The following is an 11,681-nucleotide window of genomic DNA, read 5'->3' as shown; positions in this document are numbered from 1 at the left end:
TCTGCGCCGCGTACACACCGCTCTCGAGAGCTCTCCCCGGCGGTGCAGCAGCCTCCCGCTTCGCGCTGACTCAGCTGGGAACTTCCGCGCCGGCGCCTCTTTGCTTTCAAACGAAACGCCCGCCAACATCTCGAGGCAGTGAAGGACGTAGCGCTGCTCCAGGGGCCGGCGACCGGCCGGCATCCGAGCCCCAGCGGCGCTTGGGCGGCTGCCTCAATAAATCTCTGCGTTTCTAAGCGTTTTAAAGCGATCCCGCCGGGCTGCGATTGGCGCGAAAGCGGAGGCGGCTCAGCGCCGTGCGCTTCCCGGCCCCGTCGGCACGCGTTCCCCGGGGCCGCTGCCGGGCGGTCCTCGTATCCCGCGGTGAACCGCCGCTCCCGACTGACAGCTCGCACCCCGAGCCCTCGCTCCAGCGGCGTCGAATAAACGCTCTCGCCGCCGTCTTCCCGATGAGCCCCTCGCCGCGCGGCCCGCGCCGCTCCGCCTCTCGCCGCTCCGCCGCGTTTGCGCCCTCCCGCCCGCCAACCGGGGTCCCGGGTCGGGCGGTGCAGCGGTTGTGCGGTGCAGAGGTCACGCGGTGCAGCAGTTGCACGGTGCAGTGGTCACACGGTGCAGCGGCCGTGCGGTGCAGAGGTCATGCAGTGCAGTGGGGCACGGCACAGCGGCCATACAGTGCAGAGGTCATGCGGCGCAGTGCTCGTGCAGTGCAGCATTCACGCAGTGCAACAGTTGCGTGGTGCAGCGGTTGTGCAGTGCAGCAGTCGTGCGGTGCAGTGGTCACACGGTGCAGCGGCCATGCGGTGAAGAGGTGGTGCAGTGCAGTGGGACATGGCACAGCGGCCATACAGTGCAGCAGCCATGCAGTGCAGAGGTCATGCAATGCAGAGGTCGTGCAGTGGTCGTGCAGTGCAGCGGCCGTGTGATGCAGAGGCCGTGCAGTGCAGCAGTTGTGTGGTGCAGCGGTCACGCAGTGCAGCGGCTACGCGATGCAGAGGCCGTGCAGTGCAGCAGTCACATGGTGCAGCGGTAGCACAGTGCAGAGGTCGTACAATGCAGTGGTCGTGCAGTGCAGCGGCCGTGCGATGCAGAGGCCGTGCAGTGTAGCAGTTGCGCGGTGCAGCGGTCGTGCAGTGCAGTGGAGCACGGTGCAGCGGTCATGCAGTGCAGTGGTCGCGCGGTGCAGAGGTCATGCAGTGCAGCAGTCGCATGGTGCAGCGGTCATGCAGTGCATAGGTCACATGGTGCAGTGGAGCACGGTGCAGCGGTTGTGCAATGCAGTGGCCGTGTGATGCAGAGATTGTGCAGTGCAGCAGTCGTGTGGTGCAGCGGTCACGCAGTGCAGAGGTCGCGCAGTGCAGCGGAGCACAGTTCAGCGGTCGTGCAGTGCAGAGGCCATGCAGTGCAGCAGTCGTATGGTGCAGCAGTCGCACAGTGCAGTGGAGCACGGTGCAGCAGTCGTGCAGTGCAGCGGTGTGGTGCAGCAGTCGTGCAGTGCAGAGGCCACGTGGCGCAGTGGAGCACAGTGCAGCAGTCGTGCAGTGCAGCAGCCATGCAATGCAGAGGCCGTGCAGTGTAACAGTTGCACGGTGCAGTGGTCGTGCAGTGCAGTGGAGCACAGTGCAGAGTTCATGCAGTGCAGCAGTTGCGTGGTGCAGCACTCGTGCAGTGCAGAGGCCACGTGGTGCAGTGGAGCACAGTGCAGTGGTCACACGATGCAGAGGCTGTGCAGTGCAGTAGTTGCACGGTGCAGCGGTCGTGCAGTGCAGTGGATCATGGTGCAGCGGTCGTGCAGTGCAGTGGCTGTGCGGTGCAGCGGCCGTGCAGTGCAGCAGTTGCATGGTGCAGCGGTCGTGTGGTGCTGCAGTCGTGCAGTGCAGCGGTTGCATGGTGCAGTGGTCGCGCAGTTCAGAGGTCACATGGTGCAGTGGAGCGCAGTGCAGCAGTCAAGCAGTGCAGCAGCCCTGTGATGCAGAGGCTGTGCAGTGCAGCGGTTGCATGGTGCAGTGGTCACACGGTGCAGTGGAGCATGGTGCAGCGGGGTGCAGCGGCCGTGCAGTGCAGCGGTCACGCGGTGCAGCGGCCACGCAGTGCAGCAGTGTCATGGGGCAGCGGTCACGCGGGGCAGCGGTCACGCAGTGCAGCGGTCGCGCAGTGCAGCGGCCGCGTGGTGCAGAGATCATGTGGTGCAGTGGAGCATGATGCAGAGGCCGTGCAGTGCAGCAGGCGCGTGGTGCAACGGTCGTGCGGTGCAGCAGCCGTGCGGTGCAGCAGCCGTGCGATGCAGAGGCCGTGCGATGCAGAGGCCGTGCGATGCAGAGGCCGTGCAGCGCAGCAGTTGCACGGTGCAGCGGCCATGCGCTGCAGCGGCCATGCGCTGCAGAGGACGTGCAGTGCAGCAGTTGTGTGGTGCAGCGGTCGTGCACTGCAGCGGTCGTGCAGTGCAGAGACCGTGCAGTGCAGCAGTTGCATGGTGCAGCGGCCGTGCACTGCAGCGGCCGTGCACTGCAGAGGCCGTGCACTGCAGAGGCCGTGCAGTGCAGCAATTGCACGGTGCAACGGCCGTGCAGTGCAGCGGCCATGCGCTGCAGAGGCCGTGCAGTGACAGTGCAGCAGTTGCACGGTGCAGCGGTCATGTAGTGCAGAGGCCGTGCGGTGCAGCAGTTGCGTGGCACAGCGGCCGTGCAGTGCAGCAGTTGCACAGTGCAGCGGACGTGCAGTGCAGTGGCCGTGCGATGCAGCAGCCACGCAGTGCAGCAGTTGCATGGTGCAGCGGCCATGCGGTGCAGCAGTCGTGCGATGCAGAGACCGTGCAGTGCAGCGGTTGCGTGGTGCAGCGGTCGTGCAGTGCAGCGGCTGTGCAATGCAGAGACCGTGCAGTGCAGCAGTTGCATGGCGCAGCGGTCGTGCGGTGCAGCGGTCGTGCGATGCAGAGACTGTGCAGTGCAGCAGCTGCGTGGTGCAGCAGCTGTGCAGTGCAGCAGCTGCACGATGCAGAGGCCGCACAGTGCAGCAGTCGTGCAGTGCAGCAGCCGCACGATGCAGAGGCTGTGCAGTGCAGCAGTTGCATGGTGCAGCAGTCACGCAGTGCAGCAGTTGCACAGTGCAGTGGCCATGCAGTGAAGCAGCCGTGCGATGCAGCAGCGTGCAGTGCAGCAGTTGCGCGGTGCAGCAGTCGTGCAGTGCAGCAGCTGCACGATGCAGCGGCCGTGCAGCGCAGCAGGTGCGTGGCGCAGCGGCCGTGCAGTGCAGCGGCCGTGCGATGCAGAGGCCGTGCAGTGCAGCAGTTGCATGGTGCAGCAGTCGCGCAGTGCAGCAGCTGCACGATGCAGTGGCCGTGCAGTGCAGCAGTTGTGTGGCGCAGCGGCCGTGCAGTGCAGCGGCCGTGTGATGCAGAGGCCGCGCAGTGCAGCAGTTGCATGGCGTAGCAGTCGCGCAGTGCAGCAGCCGCACGATGCAGCGGCCGTGCAGTGCAGCAGTTGCGTGGCGCAGCGGCCGTGCAGTGCAGCGGCCGTGCAGTGCAGCATCCTGCCCGGCTTTGGCCGACGGTTGCGTTGGGGATTGTCCGTCGTTTCTGTTGTGGCGGTGGTTGTTGTTTGTACTGTCAGTCGTGAGCGCGCGCGTGTTGCAAGCCGGGGCCGGGGCGGCGGGGGCGGCTGTGACTCACGGCCCCCCCCAAACCCCCCCCCCGCTGAGTCAGCGCCGACCCCCTCGCGGGGCGCTTGGGGAGGGGGCCGGAGCGGCGGCGGCGCTGACTCAAAGCGCCAGCGGGCGAAGGCAGCCGGGACGCCCCGTCAAGGCGGGGGGGGGGGACAAGGGGGTCGCCGGGGTAGGATAAGGGGGGGGGGGTCCCTTTTTAAACCCGACATGGCCGGTTATGTCGGGGCGCCCCCCCCTCCCACCACCCTGGGCGCTTTGGGGAGAAACGGCGGCGGTTTGGGGCCGCCCGCTGCGGTCGCCCTCCCGGCGCGGCTACCGACGGCGTTTTGGGGGGGGGTCCTGGGGTGGGGGTCCCGGGGGGGTTTCGAGGGGAGGGTCCCAGGGGTGTTTCAGAAGGGGGTCCCGGGGGTGTTGGAGGGGGGTCCCGGGGGTGTTTCGGGGGGGGCCCGGGGGTGTTTCGAGGGGAGGGTCCCAGGGGTGTTTCGGGGGGGGTCCCGGGGGTGTTTTGGGGTGGGGGGTCCCGGGGGGGTTTCAAGGGGGGCCCGGGGGAGTTTCGGGGGGGGGCTCCCGGGGGTGTTTCCGGGTGGGGACTCCCAGGGGGGTTTCGGAGGGGGTCCCGGGGGTGTTTTGGAGGGGGATGGTCCCGGGTCCCGGCGGTGTTGGGGGGGGTCCCGGGGGTTTTGGGGTGGGGGTCCCAGCGGTGTTGGAGGGGGGGTCCCGGCGGTGTTGGAGGGGGGGGTCCCGAGGGTGTTTCAGTGTGGGGGGTCCCAAGGCTGTTTCGGGGGGGCTCCCGGGGGTGTTTCGGAGGGGGGGCTCCCGGGGGGGTTTTGGGGGGTGTTGGGGGGGGTCCCGGGGGTGTTGGAGAGGGGGGTCCCGGGGGTGTTTTGGGGTGGGGACTCCCGAGGGGGTTTCAGAGGGGGGGTCTCGGAGGGGGGGTTTGGAGGGGTCTCCCGGGGGTGTTTTGGGGGGGGTGTCCCGGGGGTGTTTTGGAGGGAGGGGCTCCCGGGGGGGTTTCGGGGGGTATTGGGGGGGTCCCGGGGTGTTTCGGAGGGGTCTCCCGGGGGTGTTTTGGGGGGGGTGTCCCGGGGGTGTTTTGGAGGGAGGGGACTCCCGGGGGGGTTTTGGGGGTATTGGGGGGGGTCCCGGGGGGGGTTCAGAGGGGGGTGTTTCGGAGGGGGGGGTCCCGGGGGTGTTTCGGGGGGGGGTCCCGGGGGTGTTTCGGAGGGGGTGTCCCAGGGGTGTTTCAGGGGGGGTCCCAGGGGTGTTTCGGGGGGTCTCCCAGGGGTGTTTCGGGGGGGTGTCCCAGGGGTGTTTCGGAGGGGGGATCCCAGGGGTGTTTCGGGGGGGGTGTCCCGGGGGTGTTTCGGGGGGGGGTCCCGGGGTGTTTCAGAGGGGTCTCCTGGGGGTTTTGGGGGGGGTGTCCCGGGGGTGTTTTGGGGTGGGGACTCCTGGGGGGGTTTCGGGGGGTATGGGGGGGGTCCCGGGGGTGTTTCGGGGGGGGGTCCCGGGGTGTTTCAGAGGGGTCTCCCGGGGGTGTTTTGGGGGGGGTGTCCCGGGGGTGTTTTGGGGTGGGGACTCCTGGGGGGGTTTCGGGGGGTATTGGGGGGGGTCCCGGGGGTGTTTCGGGGGGGTGTCCCGGGGGTGTTTCGGGGGGGGTGTCCCGGGGTGTTTCAGAGGGGTCTCCCGGGGGTGTTTCGGGGGGGGTGTCCCGGGGGTGTTTTGGGGTGGGGACTCCTGGGGGGGTTTCGGGGGTATTGGGGGGGGTCCCGGGGGTGTTTCGGGGGGTCTCCCAGGGGTGTTTCGGGGGGGGGTCCCGGGGGTGTTTCGGGGGGGGTCTCCCGGGGGTGTTTCGGGGGGGTGTCCCAGGGGTGTTTCGGAGGGGGTGTCCCGGGGGTGTTTCGGGGGGGGTCCCGGAGGGGTTTCGATGGAAAGCTCTGGAAGCGGCTGGCGGGGGGCCAGGGCCGGCCGCGGCCAGCGTTTTCCATGGCAACGGGCGCCGTCGGGGCGGCCGCGGGGCGCCCGCTCAGCCGGCTGCTGCGCTTCCCCCTCGCAGGTGGCAGGAAGGAGCCGGGCGGCGGCGGCGGCGGCGGCGGCGGCGGCGCGGACGGACCGGGGCTGCTGCCCCCGCTCCCCGCTCCCTCTCCCGGGCGGAAAGCCGGCACCTCCGCCGGGAGGGGTGGCTTTTTCTTTTCTTTTCTTTTTTCCTTTTTTCCCCCTCCTCCTTTTTTTTTTTTCCCCCCTCCTTTTTTTCCCCCCTCCTTTTTTTTCCCCCTCCTTTTTTTTCCCCTCCTTTTTTTTCCCCTCCTTTTTTTCCCCCCTCCTTTTTTTCCCCCCTCCTTTTTTTCCCCCCTCCTTTTTTTCCCCCTCCTTTTTTTCCCCCTCCTTTTTTTTCCCCCCTCCTTTTTTTCCCCCCCTCTTTTTTTCCCTCCTTTTTTCCCCCCTCCTTTTTTTTCCTCCCCCCTCCTTTTTTTTTTCCCCTCCTTTTTTCCCCCTCCTTTTCTTTTTTTTCCTCCCCCCTCCTTTTTTTTTCCTCCCCCCTCCTTTTTCCCCCTCCCCGTCCCCCCTTATTTTGTTTTCTTTTTAACTAAATCCCGCCGCTGCCCTGCCATGCCGTCCAGCGGGAACGTGGACACCAGCAGCCCCGCTCCGGACCGGGAAGCGCTCGATACGCACAAGGTAAAGGGGTGGTTTGGGGGGGGGGGGGCTCGGTTGTTTTTTTTTTTTGGGGGGGGGGGTGAGACGAGTTGGCAAGGTCTCAGCAAGCCGGCCTCAGCTCTGCTGCGGGTGTGCCACGCCGGGCGCTCGCCGGGAGCCCAGGCAGCGGCGGGGGGGGAGCGCCAGGGGAGCCCTGAGCCGCCGGCCGGGATTAGAGCGGATTGAGCTATTTCTGGACGAGGGGGAGCGGGGAGGGGACGCAGAGGCAGAGACCTGCTGTCACCTCCGCGGCGGCCGGGCCCCGTTCCCCGGGTGGCCTGCGCGCGCTCTCGCGGTGCTGCCGGCCCAGCGTGCGTGCATGCGTGCGTGCAGCTGTGTCCGTGCGCGCCGGGTGGACGCGTGTCCATGCACACCGGGTGGACACATGTCTGTGTGCACGGGCCAAGGTGTGTCCATGCACACCGGGTGGACGCGTGTCCGTGTGCACGGGCCAAGGTGTGTCCGTGCACACCGGGTGGACGCGTGTCCGTGTGCACAGGTCGAGGCATGTCCATGCACACCGGGTGGACGCGTGTCCGTGTGCACCGGGCAGACGCGTGTCCATGTGCACTGGGTGGACGCGTGTGCGTGTGCACAGGTCGAGGCATGTCCATGCACACCGGGTGGACGCGTGTCCGTGTGCACAGGTCAAGGTGTGTCCGTGCACACCGGGTGGACGCCTGTCTGTGTGCACCAGGCGGACGCGTGTCCGTGTGCACGGGCCAAGGTGTGTCCATGCACACTGGGTGGACGTGTGTCTGTGTGCACTGGGTGGACGCGTGTCTGTGTGCATGGGTCAAAGTGTGTCCATGTGCACTGGGTGGACGCGTGTCCATGTGCACTGGGTGGACGCGTGTCCGTGTGCACGGGCCAAGGTGTGTCCATGCACACCGGGTGGACGCGTGTCTGTGTGCACCGGGTGGACGCGTGTGCGTGTGCACAGGTCGAGGCATGTCCATGCACACTGGGTCGACGCGTGTCTGTGTGCACCGGGCATACGCGTGTCCGTGTGCATGGGTCAAGGTGTGTCCGTGCACACCGGGTGGACGCGTGTCTGTGTGCACGGGCCAAGGTGTGTCCGTGCACACCGGGTGGATGTGTGTCTGTGTGCACCGGGTGGACGCGTGTGCGTGTGCACAGGTCGAGGCATGTCCATGCACACTGGGTCGACGCGTGTCTGTGTGCACGGGCCAAGGTGTGTCCATGCACACTGGGTGGACGCGTGTCTGTGTGCATGGGTCAAAGTGTGTCCATGTGCACTGGGTGGACGCGTGTGCATGTGCACTGGGTGGACGCGTGTCCGTGTGCACGGGCCAAGGTGTGTCCGTGCACACCGGGTGGACGCGTGTCTGTGTGCACCGGGCGGATGCGTGTCTGTGTGCATGGGCCAAGGTGTGTCCATGCACACCGGGTGGACGCGTGTCTGTGTGCACCGGGTGGACGCGTGTGCGTGTGCACAGGTCGAGGCATGTCCATGCACACTGGGTCGACGCGTGTCTGTGTGCACCGGGCATACGCGTGTCCGTGTGCATGGGTCAAGGTGTGTCCGTGCACACCGGGTGGACGCGTGTCTGTGTGCACGGGCCAAGGTGTGTCCGTGCACACCGGGTGGATGTGTGTCTGTGTGCACCGGGTGGACGCGTGTGCGTGTGCACAGGTCGAGGCATGTCCATGCACACTGGGTCGACGCGTGTCTGTGTGCACGGGCCAAGGTGTGTCCATGCACACTGGGTGGACGCGTGTCTGTGTGCATGGGTCAAAGTGTGTCCATGTGCACTGGGTGGACGCGTGTGCATGTGCACTGGGTGGATGCGTGTCCGTGTGCACGGGCCAAGGTGTGTCCGTGCACACCGGGTGGACGCGTGTCTGTGTGCACCGGGCGGATGCGTGTCTGTGTGCATGGGCCAAGGTGTGTCCATGCACACTGGGTGGACGCGTGTCTGTGTGCATGGGTCAAAGTGTGTCCATGTGCACTGGGTGGACGCGTGTGCATGTGCACCGGGCAGACGCGTGTCCGTGTGCACGGGCCAAGGTGTGTCCGTGCACACCGGGTAGATGCGTATCCGTGTGCACTGGGTGGATGTGTGTCTGTGTGCACGGGCCAAGGTGTGTCCGTGCACACCGGGTGGACGCGTGTCTGTGTGCACCGGGTGGACACGTGTCCATGTGCACAGGTCAAGGCGTGTCTGTGTGCACCAGGCGGACGCGTGTCCGTGTGCACGGGTCAAGGTGTGTCCATGTGCACCAGGCGGTGATGTATCCGTGCACTAGGTGGAGGAGTATCTGTGTGCACCAGGCGGTGGCATGTCCATGTGCACGGGGCACAGGCATGTCCGTGTGCATGGGGCCGAGGCGTGTCCGTGTGCACCAGGAGGTGACGTATCCGCGTGCACCGGGTGGAGGTGTGTCTGTGTGCACCAGGCGGTGGCATGTCCGTGTGCGTGGGGCAGAGACACGTCCGTGTGCACCGGGTGGAGGCATGTCCACGTGCGCCGGCGTGAAGACCCGAGACGCCCAAACGCACGTGGGGCCGGGACGAGCCTTGCAGCAGGCCTGGCCCCGCCGGGCTGCCGGGGAAGGAGGGGGCCGCGCGTGCTCGGGGCAGGAAGCGGGTCCCGGGGCGGCAGCAGGAGCTGGCGGGCTGCACAGAGGCAGGCGCGTGCCCGGGGGCTTGGGGACGACGGGACGTGCACGGCGAGAGCTGGGAGGAAGCTGCGTCGCCCTGCGTTTCCCCGCGTTGCTTTAGCTTTTTGGTGTATTTTAGCGCTTTTTGTGCGTCGCCGCGTGGCTCGCGTCCCATGCAAGCCGCGAGCCAGCGGGACGGGCTGGCTGCAGTGTGGCGAGCAGCGCTGTCCCGGCCTGACCCCGGGGGGGGGGGGCAAGCGGCATCGCTTCCCCCCGCTTCGTTGGACCCGCGGGAGCCGAGCGGCGCTGCGGTCCGTGGGGGGGATGACTCAGCCGCCAGCGGTGGGGGCGCCCGCTGCACCGCTGGCCCCCCTGCACCGGCCCTGCTCGCCGCCCCGGCTGCATCCCAGCTCCTCCCGCCCGCGGCGGGCAGCGGCGTTTGCAAACCGTGCCCCGCTCTCCCCGTCCCGGGGCTGCAGCGCTCGAGCTGCACCGGCCCGCCGATGCAACCCGCACGCCTTTTTGACGCTAGTGCAAGGCGCCGGGAAGCTGATGCACGGCAGCGCGGCGTGCACGCAGGGGCCGCGCGGCGGGCCGGCGCCTGGCGGGGCGCGGAGCCGCTCGAGCGCAGCTGGATGTCGGGAGCTGTCTGGCTGCCAGCTCCCATCCCCTCCCCGGCCTCTCCCTTTCCCAGCCCCCCCGCCGGCCCCTTCTCCTTCCCGTGCTCCCCCCTCCACCGGCCTCTTCCTGCCTGGGCCGCGGCCGGGATCCGCTGGGCAGCAGGTGAAACCATCCCGGCCTCGGGGGGGGGACGCGTTGGGGGGTCCCGGCCCCGGGCAGCCCTCGCCCCAGCCCCGCTGTCCCCGAGCTGCAGGGGGGCCCCGGGGCGGCCGGCGGCCGAGCATCGCCTGCCCGCGCCAGCCGGGGACCGCGGCGGCTGCTCAGGCCTCAGGGCGCCTCGGCGGCTGCCGCACACAGGTGGGGCGGGAGCTGGGAGCAGGTTCATCCCCCCAGGGACACCTTCCTGCACGGCCGCCCACGCTGCCTTCCCACTCGCTGCCAGCGCCGGGCGCGGGCACAGCACGGGGTCCGGCCCCTGCCCCTGCCCCTGCCCCTGCCCCTGCCCTGCCCTTGCCGCTGCTCCTGCCCCTGCCCCTGCCCCTGCCCCTGCCCCTGCCCTGCTCCTGCCCCTGCCCCTGCCCCTGCCCCTGCCCTGCTCCTGCTCCTGCCCCTGCCCCTGCCCCTGCTCCTGCCCCTGCCCCTGCTCCTGCCCCTGCTCCTGCTCCTGCCCCTGCCCCTGCCCCTGCCCCTGCCCCTGCCCCTGCCCCTGCCCCTGCCCTGCTCCTGCCCCTGCCCCTGCCCCTGCCCCTGCCCTGCTCCTGCTCCTGCCCCTGCCCCTGCCCCTGCCCCTGCCCCTGCTCCTGCCCCTGCCCCTGCCCCTGCCCCTGCCCCTGCCCCTGCCCCTGCTCCTGCTCCTGCCCTGCTCCTGCCCCTGCCCCTGCCCCTGCTCCTGCCCCTGCCCTGCTCCTGCTCCTGCCCCTGCCCCTGCCCCTGCCCCTGCTCCTGCTCCTGCTCCTGCCCCTGCCCCTGCTCCTGCCCCTGCTCCTGCTCCTGCTCCTGCCCCTGCTCCTGCTCCTGCCCCTGCCCCTGCCCCTGCCCCTGCCCTGCCCCTGCCCCTGCCCCTGCTCCTGCCCCTGCCCTGCTCCTGCTCCTGCCCCTGCCCCTGCCCCTGCCCCTGCTCCTGCCCCTGCCCCTGCTCCTGCCCCTGCCCTGCTCCTGCCCCTGCCCCTGCCCCTGCCCCTGCCCCTGCCCCTGCCCCTGCTCCTGCCCCTGCCCCTGCTCCTGCTCCTCCTCCTGCCCCTGCCCTGCTCCTGCCCCTGCTCCTGCCCCTGCCCTGCTCCTGCCCCTGCCCTGCTCCTGCCCCTGCTCCTGCTCCTGCCCTGCCCTGCTCCTGCCCTGCCCCTGCCCCTGCCCCTGCTCCTGCCCCTGCCCCTGCCCTGCTCCTGCCCCTGCCCCTGCCCCTGCCCCTGCTCCTGCTCCTGCCCCTGCCCTGCTCCTGCCCCTGCTCCTGCTCCTGCTCCTGCCCTGCTCCTGCCCCTGCCCCTGCTCCTGCTCCTGCCCCTGCCCCTGCCCCTGCCCCTGCCCCTGCCCCTGCCCCTGCCCCTGCTCCTGCCCCTGCCCCTGCCCCTGCTCCTGCTCCTGCCCCTGCCCTGCCCCTGCTCCTGCCCCTGCCCTGCTCCTGCTCCTGCCCTGCTCCTGCCCCTGCTCCTGCCCTGCCCCTGCTCCTGCCCCTGCTCCTGCTCCTGCCCCTGCCCCTGCCCCTGCCCTGCTCCTGCCCCTGCTCCTGCCCTGCCCCTGCTCCTGCCCCTGCCCCTGCTCCTGCTCCTGCCCCTGCCCCTGCCCTGCCCCTGCCCCTGCCCCTGCCCCTGCCCCTGCTCCTGCTCCTGCCCCTGCCCTGCCCCTGCTCCTGCCCCTGCCCTGCTCCTGCTCCTGCCCCTGCCCCTGCCCCTGCCCCTGCCCCTGCTCCTGCCCCTGCCCCTGCCCCTGCCCCTGCTCCTGCCCCTGCTCCTGCCCTGCCCCTGCCCCTGCCCTGCCCCTGCCCCTGCTCCTGCTCCTGCCCCTGCCCCTGCTCCTGCCCCTGCCCCTGCCCTGCCCCTGCCCCTGCTCCTGCCCTGCCCCTGCCCCTGCTCCTGCCCCTGCTCCTG

General features: G+C 69.5%; 1 protein-coding gene across 4 annotated transcripts in view; it reads left to right on the top strand.

The window, feature by feature from the left end:
* DNMT3A (DNA methyltransferase 3 alpha) overlaps nucleotides 1-11,681 on the top strand; it is an 83,986-nt gene that overhangs the window by 3,396 nt on the left and 68,909 nt on the right. For 2 of the 4 annotated variants that reach the window (XM_068936609.1, XM_068936607.1), the window contains exon 1: nucleotides 6,197-6,333. The exons of the other annotated variants lie outside the window; for them this stretch is intronic. In XM_068936609.1, coding sequence (XP_068792710.1) covers nucleotides 6,265-6,333 — 69 coding nt within the window. In that variant the 5' untranslated portion in view covers nucleotides 6,197-6,264. Of the gene's footprint in view, nucleotides 1-6,196; nucleotides 6,334-11,681 lie in introns of those variants that run through there. 4 annotated transcript variants of the gene reach the window in all.

This window comes from Struthio camelus, chromosome 3, assembly GCF_040807025.1.
Source record: "Struthio camelus isolate bStrCam1 chromosome 3, bStrCam1.hap1, whole genome shotgun sequence".
Lineage (NCBI taxonomy): Eukaryota > Metazoa > Chordata > Aves > Struthioniformes > Struthionidae > Struthio > Struthio camelus.
The sequence above is the reverse complement of the archived record's forward strand: the minus strand, read 5'-3'. Positions and strand labels throughout refer to the sequence as shown.